Source organism: Elgaria multicarinata, chromosome 2 (assembly GCF_023053635.1).
Source record: "Elgaria multicarinata webbii isolate HBS135686 ecotype San Diego chromosome 2, rElgMul1.1.pri, whole genome shotgun sequence".
NCBI lineage: Eukaryota > Metazoa > Chordata > Lepidosauria > Squamata > Anguidae > Elgaria > Elgaria multicarinata.
This window is the reverse complement of record NC_086172.1, coordinates 63,136,259-63,149,308: the sequence shown is the minus strand read 5'-3', so window position 1 is coordinate 63,149,308 and position 13,050 is coordinate 63,136,259. Positions and strand designations below refer to the sequence as shown.

General features: G+C 37.3%; 1 protein-coding gene across 1 annotated transcript in view; it reads right to left on the bottom strand.

The window, feature by feature from the left end:
* ACTR3 (actin related protein 3) overlaps positions 1–13,050 on the bottom strand; it is a 43,141-nt gene that overhangs the window by 8,166 nt on the left and 21,925 nt on the right. Inside the window, exons 3-7 of the mRNA XM_063116615.1 lie at positions 12,006–12,130; positions 8,806–8,916; positions 5,985–6,080; positions 3,623–3,730; positions 930–1,073 (exon numbers count right to left, since the gene is read on the bottom strand). Of these exons, the coding sequence (XP_062972685.1) occupies positions 930–1,073; positions 3,623–3,730; positions 5,985–6,080; positions 8,806–8,916; positions 12,006–12,130 (584 nt within the window). The remainder of the gene's footprint in view (positions 1–929; positions 1,074–3,622; positions 3,731–5,984; positions 6,081–8,805; positions 8,917–12,005; positions 12,131–13,050) is intronic.

The window sequence follows — 13,050 nt, the reverse complement described above, 5'->3', positions numbered from 1 at the left end:
AGCTGTATTCATCAATGCCACAGAGTAAGCCCTAAAATGGACTCTAGTGCTGTGTTCACTCAGATTGTCCCAAGCCTTCTACCAATGTTGCTCTAGCTGTCATCCCAGTCATTTCATCACCCTTAGCTCCCCGCAAAACCAGGAAGTTCATTTGGCTCTCCTCACTGCTCTCTGTAGGCCAGAAAGAAATACCCAAACTCTACGAAAAGCTAGGCTACAACTGGCTGGATGTCACTATCTGTTTTCTTTCAGGCAGTTGTTCCTGGCCATTCTAGCCACTTCTTCTCTGTGGTCAACTGCAATTTTATTTATTATTTATTTATTATTGCATTTATATCCCACCTTTTTTCCTCCAAGGAACCCAAGATGGCATACATAATCATCATCCTCTCCATTTTATCCTCACAACAACAACCCTGTGAAGTAAGTTGAACTAAAAGTCTGTGACTGGCCCAAAGTCACCCAGTGGGTTTCTATGGCTGAGTGGGGACTAGAACCCAGATCTCCCCACTCCCAGTCCGACACTTTAGCCACTACACCACACTGGCTCTCAAGTGTTAAAGTTAATTCCAGTAGTGGCAATAAACTCACACATGCAGTAAGTCAATATATATGAGTAAGAAAATATATTTTCTCTTCAAGAGAGGGGGGAAAGGTACTGGGATATTTATTTATATTTATTTATTTATTACATTTATATACCGCCCCATAGCTAAAGCTCTCTGGGCAGTTTACAAAAGTTAAAAACAGTAAACATTAAAAGTATACAAAATTTAAAACCATCAAAAACATAAAACAACAGTATAAAAACAACAACATCCATTTAAAAACAACAGTTCTGGGGTCCGTTAAAAAAACAAACTTAGCGTTGTTAAATGCTGTTAAATGCCTGGGAGAACAGAATCAATTTACTAAAAATAAAAAATTACCTTCACTGCTTTAGCAGTTTCCAATGATTGTTCAGGAGGAATTCCTACTTCTCGCTCTCTTAGCAACTGTTGAATAAAGTAAGTTATATCTCGTCCAGCAATTGGAATATGTTTGATACAGCTGCCAATCACGTACCCTTCAGCCTGAAAGTGAAAGAAATGCCTGCAGTGAACTTCGTCTCAAAAGGTAACTTTAATCTTTAGCCAATACACCACAGCCAGGAAGCTGGTACACTCTTAAAAAGATATATTGAACACTTTAGTAAAATTTTCGTGTATTTTCTAATGGTAATAAATCCAATATATCATCATTATAAAATACACAAAAGTATTTACTACTTAAATGTTCAATACACTATATTGCATATTGTGATCACCCTGGAATCATTTTACAACATAAAAAAGCCATGCCAGATCAGACCAAGGGTCCATCTAGTCCAACATTTTGTTCACACAGTGGCCAACCAGCTGCCCACAGGAAACCTACAAGCAGGTCATGAGTGCAACAGCACCCTCCAAGCCATATTCCCCAACAACTGGTGTACACAGGCCTACTGCCCTTCATATTGGAGTTAACTTATAGCCTTATCATCCAAGAATTTGTCCAATCCCCTTTTAAAAGGATCCAAATTGGTAGCAATCACTACATCTTGTGGAAGTGAATTCCATAGTTTAACTATGCATGAAGAAGTACTTCCTTTTATCTGTCCTGAGCTTCCTACCAATCATTTTCATCGGATGAGAGTTTCATAGGATGAGAAAGCAAAAAAAAAGGCTCCCTATTCACTTTCTCCACACCAGGCATAATTTTGTAGACCTCTACCGTGTCTCTCCTTACACACTTTTTTCTAAGCTAAACAATCCCATATATTTTTAACCTTTCCTCACAGAAGAGTTGCTCTCTAGGCCATTGATAGTTTTAGTTCCCCCCCCCCTCCAACTTTTTGCACTTTTTCATAACCTTATTATGATTCCAGGGTGGTTACAATATGCAATATATTGACCCTTTTAAAAAATAACCTTGTTATTTAATAGTATAAGCTAGGCTGGGCAATGTACAGCATTAGGCAAATTCCATCCATTTTCCTAGTACTAAGATATTTAACAGATTTAAAAGCAAGTGCATTTTTATAACCAATGAGGGAAAATGGGGAAAATCAAGCTAGCACTCATTATAAATGAATTTAAAAGGCAAGTGAGTGAGGTATGGTGGCAGGTTACTAAAGGCAATACACTATAGACTGCATATTAGATGTTGGCCTTGAGAATTAATATAGAAGTATGATAATAAAAGACAATTCATTAAATAAAACACACATGTAAACCGTGGAAAACACATACTGATTCTTCTAAAGAGATGTGATTGCTAACATTAACAGTTACATAAAAATTCAAGTCTTCATATTATTTGCAGGAATACAGTGTTTGAGGAATAGTGTTATCTGCAATACTCCATTACATTTCACATGAATCTAAAAGAAAATGCTATAAAAGCATCAGTCAGTGCTAATGCTACTAATTCTTCTGAAAAAGGGGGACTGAGGTTTTGCTGTAATACATACAAAAAGGGAGAAACAGTTGTTTCCCCATGTAAAACAGTGAATAAAAAGCAATCGTGTATCAACACAGAGTAATAAAATGACTACAAGCTGGTTAGTAGCCATAAAGCAGCCATTCTTTATGCTACATTTTGCTTTACAACTACTAATGGTCCATTAGTTTGAAAGGCAGGACCAAGTCTGAAAGGTGAAAGAGAGGGAGTGGGGCTCCAGCCGTTCCTCCTCTCAGCATCTCACTGAAGATTGTGCTGCCCTTGAGGAATCAAACTAGCTGCTTCTTGAGATCTCTCTCTCTCTCTCCCTCCCTCCCTCCCTCCCTCCCCTGAAGCAGATTATGGAGAAGATAGGAGCACAGGTTACAGTGTGTAGTGAAATTGAAGGACAGCATGCCACACTCCACCAGATTGCTCTCCAACTTGGCACAGCGCTCCTCTTTTTCTCAGCTTTGAACAAAAAGAAAAGAGGGGAAATCTACATGGATGAGGGGTAGGAAATCCCTTTCTCCCCTCCTCAGTTGTTTAATGTGGTGGCAGGGCTTCTGATCAGACACAATTCAATATGCTTTCCTTGAGGGCAACAGAACCAAAACCCAGAACATTTAAGTTTTAGCATTTTCTTTGTCAGGAGACCTATGTATACTATAAGAATAGCATTGATTACAGAGTCTTTAAAAATAATAAACACCTTTCAATTTGCTATAAATTGCATTCTAGACCTAAAGCAAAAAAACAAATCCCTCTAATTTTCATTTATAAATTAAAAAAACAAAAACAAATTCAAGTTTGAACCTAAGTGTCCTTTCCAATCTTTTCAATAATGTTGGGTGTGTGTTGTTGTTGTTGTTGTTGTTGTTGTTGTTGTTGTTATTGTTATTATTATTATTATTATTATTTATATAGCACCATCAATGTACATGGTGCTGTACAGAATAAAACAGTAAATAGCAAGACCCTGCTGCATAGGCTTACATTCTAATAAAATCATAGTAAAGCAATAAGGAGGGGAAGAGAATGCAACACCTAGTTCACTGGGGAAAGGCTGAACCAGCCACCACCAAGACTATCCTGCCCATGGATAGTACTGAATGGTACTTTTTCAGTTTATGAAGCTAAGTCCTTATTAGTGTTTACTTACCACAGGAATGACATGAGTGACACCATCTCCACTGTCTATAACTGTTCCAGTCAGTGTTCGCTCTCCTACTTGTCTTGATGTCCAAGATGCAGCTAAGGCAAGGACGGCCTTGCCAAGGAAACAATTGGAGCTTTAGTATTTATAACCACCTTAGAAATCTATTCATCAAGAAATACTGCCACATGAGACAAAACCATATAACATAATTACATTGCATGGTGCAAGAGAGAAAAAAGCAAACAAAGCCAGAGGAATAGAAGAATAAGAAAGGAAAACCATAAAAGAACAGGTACATTTTCAAAGCTTACAATAGCATTCTATAGATTGGAAAGAAAATTGGGGAAGTATTGTATTTTAAACTCTAGGACAAGGACAATTTCATGATGGATATGGCTCTACCAACCTGAGGAAACGTTAGTTTAAAACTGGCTGAAAACTTAGGCCATTCTCCACGTTTCCCTAGTGGCGTGAGAACCGCTGCACCATGGCTCCTTTTGGTGTCAAAAGAAGCTTCCCTCAGCAGCCATGTGCCTGTTTCTAGGAGCGGTACTGAGAAGAGCCACTCCTCGCTCACCCTATTACTCTGGGCTTCTTGCTGCTTTGCCTTCCCACTGTAGGAGCCAAGGACATTATGTGAAGGAATGCTAATATTTTTAAGAAACCTGCCTTTAAGCAAACAGGAGGGTGTCTTCAACCATTTATTGCAATGAAATGTCAAATTGTTGCTGGAAAATGTTCTGAAGAAGGATTCAAAGAGAGTGAATAAAAGTAATGAGTGCAATGGAGAACCATGTATTCAACAGAAAATAATGAGGGAGAACTAAACACACTAATGGAAAGAGTCAAACCTGGAAAGGTTATGTTGCCCCTCCTCACAAGATCCACCTACTCTAAGAATATTAAAAGATCGCTCTGTTTACTGGCATGTAGGCAGAAGAATCTCGCTTTTACAGTAAACTCAATATGCAAATACGCATGGCAAGATCAGTATGAAGAGTGAATCATTACCAGCTTTCCCTCCTAAGAAAGTGCATCTTATTCATAGGCAATTATAGATCAGATTGAGACACAGGAGAACTCTCTGTGATGATTTTGTTACCATTTCACTTTGGTAGGAAGACAATTTCGCATGTAATTTTACCAAACTCTAAAGCATTCACTGTGTGTGGCATTTTTTAAAAGTGCTGTTCTGAGATTAAATGCAGACATTATATGGCTATATAGTACATAATCTGCTTTTCAAAACAAGATATCAGAAGAACTGCCATTTAAGTCCTTGACAATGAATTTTCATTGCTACGAATGTCATTCTCAATAAGCTTTAGATATCCTCCTCTATTGTCAGGTTTTGAACTGATACTAGATATTGGGTAAAATCCAACTTAAATTCTACTTAGAATAGACCCATTAAAATCAACGGGACTTGTTAGTTCTGACTAATTTAAGTCCCAATTATTCCAATGGGTATGTTCTAGGTAGGAATTATGTTGGATTTCACCCATTATATTCACTTGCAATGAATACACATTTTTGGCTAAAATACTCTCACTGGGACCAAAGTTACAGTAGATTACCTTAAATCCTTAGCCTTATAGATTGTAATTAAAATTAAGGATACAAAGTAAAGAGAAGCTGAGTGCAAATTCATGAAATTCACACAAGGTATTGTTTCCTAATCTACAGAGCCAAGATAAAACAGGAAAAGACACATGCAATTTTAACAGTTTAAGACATTCTATACAAAATTGTAATCTCTAGCAAGTGAGCATGTAATTTAGGGACTCCTTTTCAGTGGACTCATTATGGCTTGCTGCCATTTGTTAATGTATTTCTTTGCAATACAACAATTATGTTCACAACTAGACACGATGGCAGTAGTATACAACCAGTGGCAAAATAATTTGCTACAAAGCAGTTTGGCTGGAGGTTGATTTAACGCATGGCATTGGCTCTAGGGAAGCTGAACCACATTTTCCTATTCAAAAGAGGGTTGGGGGCATTTAAAGTAGCTTTTCTCTGTGATTGGAAGGAATTCTGTACACAGCTGGGTTTCGTGGGGCAGTGGAGTCCAGGTAGAGTTCAGATTGCACAACGCCCAACCATGCTGAGCTTTAAAAAGGTTTGGCAGCACCTCTATGCACATGGATCTTACACGGTTACATTTAGTTTGGTCTCAAGAACTAGTTCAACTCCCTTAGACTGACCAGATTTAAACCATGATCAACTGAATCAGATGTCATGTGCAAAAGCTCTAGCTCTAGTGCCAATCCTAAGTTCTGCAAAACAGCCTACCGTTTGCATTTTCTTTTAAGGCGTATCACTTAAAATACTCACCCCAATTATAAACTAAATGACGTCTCACCTGAACAGCAATGTAAAGCCCAGGAACGTTGAAGGATTCAAACATGATTTCAGCAGTATATTCCCTGTTTTCTGGAGTATTTAAAGGAGGTTCAGTCTGTAAAGCAAAAGCACCTGGTCAACTCAATAACTACTAGTTTTATTAACTACTAGTTTTTACAGAACACACCACAAAAATCTATCCAGTTTTTTAACTAAGTTAAACTCAGCTGTACTCATTTCTAGAACTTTCTACAATGTTATACCTTGACATTGCTGTAACTTTACTATCTAGATATTAAATATAAAAAGAACACTGTTATTTTAGAAGGACTTGCAAGCTCTTTCTATATCACAGGTGTCCTAATCACAATTCGAGAACTTCTTGTGCTTTACAGCCTTCAATTTGTAAAGTCTACAAACATTTTAAAATAGTATTTTGTACCTAATCTGTATTTGCTGATATTATCACAAATGTCCAAAAGGCATACTGTCATGTTTTAAGACTCCTATGCATATAATTACAGCTTTATGCATCCTCTCATGTACGTTGAGAATTCAGGCTTTCAGAAGACTTGTTTTTTTGTCAGCCTCTTAAAATGACTCAACAACTTTGGGTTGGATTCAGAGACAGACAAGCAGAATTCTGCTTCTGTAATAGGACTTTCCTTACTCCCCACATCATCCTTGCAAACACAACGACTACAGAGTCCTGCTGCATGCTCAAAGCTCCTCCTCAAGAACAGCACATGATGGGGCATAGGGGGCTGCAGCAGGGTAAGGACATTAGTGGAATGGCCTTGCACAAATTAGTGGGACTGCTTTGAACAGGACAACTCCAGATCCAAGCCCATATAATTTATTTTCAAATAAGCACTTGAAAGAGAAAACTTTCAGAGTAGACTAATTATCTGTTGCACTGAGAATGTTCACTCCATATGCACCAGAGCACTCTCTTAAGCATTCTGAAGCAGTAACTAGGTAGAGCTTAACAACAAATATTTACATTCAAAACCGCCAACTGCTATGATGAAAAGAAATGTTTAAAATCGGCAAGAGGGATTGTCATCCTTATTTTGAAACCCCGATATGAGATGTTTCAATGACCTTAATAGGGACTTTGAAATTAACAATACAATGCCACATATTAAATAGTTGTAATTAAAAGACAGAAGGTGGCTTTTAACTGGAACCATTTTAATGGCAAAGAATATTCCACAGCTGAAATTCCCATATATTGCACTCCAGGGGGTGTAACCAATGGTAGTCTAACAACTCCCATGCATTTCAATGGATCTACTCCAAGTAGGACTAACATTGGATACAACCCAACATTTGTGTGTCCAGGTATATATACACTTGCTGCCCTTCAACACACAGAGGCCTATTACACACAACGAAGTTGACATGAAAACATGTGGGTTCAGCGGCTGCTTCAGCATGAGAAACCATCTACAATAGTACTTCAATGCCAACCTGCATTCAGAACCTCTGATTGCTTAAGATGTATATTAGTGAAAGCTTGAAGAAATTACACTAGAGTTTCAGCATATAGCCACCTGCAACTCTGATCCAGGTATCCTACAGGTTAGTTCCATGAATTGACCCATGCATGCCAAAGTAGCAGTGACTGATACCTAATTCTCAAGGCAGATGAGGTGACTAACCTATATTTTAAATGTACTGAACCACTTCAGACTACAGGTGAGTCTCACTGTGAATGACATGAAGGCACAACCCTCTCCCCAACATGCTGTTGTTAAATGTATAGCAGTCTCTTGTTGTGGGTGACCATACTATCACATAAGCCTTCACATGCCCTCTGAAATAGCAAAGATTTAGCATCTCCTCATCTGCTGTTACTGAGAACAAAGATTAAGTCTTGTGTTTACACTTAAACAAAATAAGTTTACAATACATCTGTTACAAATAATAATAATAATGCATTTGTGTGCTCATGCCCCTCTGCCAATTTCCCATTGTTTACTTAATGTGACCCAGTTTGCAGGTAATGGCAAATTGAGAGTTTGCTGGGCACAACTGGGAGCGAGTGAGCTGCTCTGACATGCTCCTCACTTCAGTTTTCATTTTACAATCTACAATCGCCCTGAACATATGTTGCTCTTGTGATGCCTGAATCTGGTCACTCTCAGTTGTTTAGGGGTCAACAAACCCAGAGTTAAGCTATAATTTGTAGTTAAATCAACCCATGAGTTGCCATTTCATGTGAACTAGGTTTGCAACTTATACATGTAGGCATTTACTAAGCTAATCTGAATTAAATCATGAATCCAGTTCTATTTTGCAATATCAGATATGTGCAATATATGTGCCTGGGCACCACCTTGTTCAAAAGAGAGAGAAAATGCTCTAAATGGCCCAACCCCAGTAGAAAAAGTGGCGAAAACCAAATGTCAATGACTAAGAATTGTTTCTAAGCAACAGCAGTTGATTCGATAGTCCTAATTCTATGCAAACAGCAGATATGCCCCTTTTGTATCACTGAAGAAATACTTATCTAAATGCAGTTGCCAGGACACAAGCACTCAACTTGGATAGCCTTTGCAGTTAGGAAGGAGGAACAGAAGCGGAGAATAATCCAAAATTTTGACGCTCTGTGGGTTTTTAACTTTCAAAAAAGGAAAGCCACTTTAACCAGTAGCTACTACTGCGCATGTCTTTTAGTGCAACCTTTCTCGGTGGCGGCACCCCAGCTACGGGCAGCCATATGAATTTAAACATGAAGCTGCTGCTTATCTCTCTTGCAAGTTGAAAGGTTTATTATATTTTATTACACTAATAGGATTTTCCAAGTCTCTTAATGGAATAGAGATTGTACTCACCAATAGAAAATAATGATCTTCAGGTTCTGCCCTTAAATATTTAAAGATAACTTGTTCCATAAACCTCTCCATCAAGTCCCAGTCTTCAACTATACCATGACGGATTGGCCACTGTTCAGAATCAAAGATTTTATAAGTTAATGTTAGAGCTGCATCAATACAATTATGGATGAACTTCAACAGAACTCTGTAACAAGTTATTTGCTAAACGTATACAATTTTAAAGGTGCCTATTTTTATGTGTAGAAGAATGCATTTCTTAAGAATGACAGTACAAAAAAAATGGGTGGAAAGTATAGGTAACCCGCTCTTGAGGTTTCACTGGGAAATTTGGAGTAAATATAAAGGGGAGTTGCTCCCGAGCAACTCACCTCTATCACCGGTAATAATGCTAAAGAATTTCCCGGGGGAATTAAAGAGTAGATTAAGTAAAGTCGTAATAGAAAAAAATAAAATGAAATTAAGGGAATGGTTAAGAGAAATGAATACAAGAGAGGATTTGGAAGAGGTTTTAAAAGATAAAAAATTAACTTGGTTAAATTATTGGCAATTAGAACAGTGGACTAAAAAGTGGGTAAGAGAAAATGGAGATTGTAGAGAATTGACGAAGTTTGAGGAATTAATAGTTAAGAAAGAAAATGATAAGGGAAAAAGAATAGCGTTAAAAGGGTTAATGAGTGAAATATATAGAATATTGGTGGAGAAAGGGTTGATGGATAGTTCAGGTAAAATGGTTTGGGAGACAGACTTGAATGTACAAATAGGACAACAGAGCTGGGAGGGATTATGGAAACAAAGAGCGTTGAGAAATATGTCAGTAAGAATAAAAGAGAATTATTTTAAAATTATATGGAGGTGGTACCTAACCCCGGTTAGATTAAATAAGATAAATAATCAGCATTCAGCAAATTGTTGGAGAGGATGTGGGGGAAAAGGAACGTGTTTACATATGTGGTGGGAATGCAAATATGTACAAAAATTGTGGAAGATGGTGTTTTTGGAGATTGAAGAAATTGTGGGAATGAAGATAGAACGAACACCAAAAGTTGCATTACTGTCACTATTTGAAGATTTAAAATGTAAAAAAGAAATTAAGGAATTGATAACGAATTTGCTGACTGCAGCAAGATTGATTGTAGCTAGGAACTGGAAGATTCAAGGGGAATATTCTATTGAAGAATGGTACAAAGAAATATGGGATATAGCTATTAATGATAAATTGACTTGTAATATTAAATGGAGAAGAGGTATAGCTAAAACAAATGATTTTGAAGGAATTTGGAAACAGTTCCTAATATTTGTGTTTTCTAAGGGAAGTGGGAAACCACCAGTAGAAGAAAGTATGAGATTTTGGAATCAGGAATGAGATCCCGAGGTGGGGGGTGCACGTATATGTTAAGTTGATTATGTTATATAGAGATGATATTGATGTTATTCAACATTTATGTAGTATGTTGTTTTTGCTTTAATTGTACTGGTGTATGTTTAAGTATTGTAGAAAACAAAAAAAATTATATATATATATAAAAAAAAAGAATGACAGTACATTTGACTAGGCAGTGGTCCTTCATAACAGAAAAATAATTTCAAAACATCCTAGACAAAATAATGATGGTGCTTTATATCTCATAGAAAAAAATAACAATGCTCTAAGTTGGGACATAAAATCATCTCCCTTGAAGGATTAAAGGTCCATCTAAGTCCAACCTCCCCTTGTCCATTCTCTAACGGCAGCAAGTCAGATATCTCTGGAAAGCTGAAAGGCATAAAGCCCTAATTCTACCACTATAGCACTTTATGACAAGTTATGTTGTAGATTGTGTCATTTCTAGATGCAGTGTTGCAACCTGCATGCCTAATAACTTTTCCTAGATTCTAAAATATATACTAAATTTTTCAAATAGGAATTCTTACAAATCACTCAGAACATAGCTCTCCAGTTTTAAAAATAGATTCCCTGGCTTCTTGTGTATTTCTGGGCTCAATTAATTTCTGTGCCAGTGTTCACCAATAAAGCCCTTATGGCTTGAAACCACGGTAACTCAAGAATGATCTGTTCTATATATAAATATGCCCATTCTTCAACATTACATGGGAATGTCCTTCTTCACTGATATGAAGCAGATGGTATCCCAAGTTCAGGCCTTCTCCTTTGTGTCATCCCAACCTGTACTACCTTTCTGGAGCTGTCTGCCTGGTACCAATTCTTTTCAGTTTTCAGTACCATGGAAGTGCTTTTATTTGCCTAGGCTTTTTAGACTATTGTAAACCGCCCAGACTGCTTCAGTTACAAATTCACATGGAAATGGAAATAACAATAACAACAACAACAACAACAAATAACTCAGGAACGTCATGGTTTATCTTCTTATTGTTCTTGGCACTGTCTTAATCTATCTGTTTTTATGTGATCTTAATGCTATTTTAACTGCTTCTGTTTTTGTTTGTTTGTTTAAAAATACTGTTTTGCTTCATTGTAGTTTAAATTGTTTTACAATACATTGTTAGTCACCTTGAAAACTTGCGTGCTAAGGCAAGACATAAATGCATTAATTGAACAAGCAACTGCATACAACAACTAATATGATGCAGTGACTGAGAAAAATCAGGTTCAAATCCCTGCTCAGCTCTGTAGGCCAGCCTAAACTCTCTCACAGCCTATCTTGATATGCTAAAATGTTGCTAAGAGATCTTTGCTGGACTAGAAGTACAGAGAGCCAGTGTGCTATAGTGGCAAGAGTGTCAGACTGGGAGTCAGGAGATCTGGGTTTTAGTCTCCACTCGGCCATGGAAACCCTCTTGGTGACTTTGGGCCACTCACAGACTCTCAGCCCAACCCACCTCACAGGGTTGTTGTTGTGAGGATAAAATGGAGAGGAGAAGGATTGTGTACGCCGCCTTGGGTTCCTTGCATGAAAAGAGGCGGGATATAAATGCAATAAATAAATAAATAAATAAAATTAAAATAAACTTGAAAAATCAAACAACCAAGTTATTTATGACATTAATCCCTTTATATAATTTATTTATTATACCTGGGGACTTGTAATCTGAAACATAGATTTACAGAGCTTAATCCCAAAATTGATGAGCCTGTTGTTCCCCAAGACACACTCTGTAATGACTGAACATCAAATATATTGGATATGGTGTTTAGATTTTATTTTGTTTTGTAAAAATAGAAGTATCAGGTTAAATACCTTTGTTGCATATGTTGGTTTTTCTATTGCTTCATCCCCAATAAAGAAGTCTAGGTCATCCACACCTTTCATAACCCTTCTTTGTGCTTGATCGACAACTTTGGCCGATTCCTTAATAGCAATACCTTCAATACAAGGGGGGAAATGTATAGTGAAATTATAGACAGAATTGTGTCTCAACATTTCAAAGACAGATCCATCATGTTGCCAACGCTGAAGAAGGTTACTATTCCTATGTGTAGTAGGAACACAATCCAACTCTTTAGAGAAGATACATTTTTAACTTGATGAGGAAAATTGTAGCTACAATGCATCCAACAGGAACTCTGGGATCCCATATCATTAAGCAAGGAATTCTATACCACAAACATAACATAATCACGTTTACATAGTTCCATTCCTGTGCAGTAAGTTTTTGGGAGTATATTACATTTCTACAACATTTCTCTTCCTATTTAGTTTTTCTTGGCATCCTTTTGTGCTGCAAACATTTATAATCCACTACACAAATCTCTCCTTTGAGTGTGTATTTTATTGCATAAGCAACAAATGCTATGAATAGAAAACCAACATACTGGGTCAACTGAGGTGGCTAGAAAGCTATTTTTTAAAATGTGCTAATGGCTTCTATAATTTCAACTCACTTTTATCTTAGATATTTTCATCACAGCTTGGAAGGAACAGATCATGGGTAAGGAGTGGAGGTGGGTGTGAGGGAAGGAATTCAAACAGCCTTTCCAATGTACACTTAAGAATCCTGCTCCTTGCCTAAATGAAAACTGGAGCATAGAAGTCTTCATCAGAAGAAATAAAGATGAGGCTATATGGTGTGGTGCAGCAGATAGAGTGTAGACTTTGGACATGGAAGCATACGCTCAAGTCACTGCTTAACGATGATGACTGGGCATTCTTGGAATTGAGAATTCAAATACAAGCAAGCTACTGATATGTCTGATAGGTCTGATAACCAGCTCAAATATCACTGATCGGGTTCCAACCAACATTGCACAAGCAGACTTCCCCTCGCACAAAAGGACATGCCCTT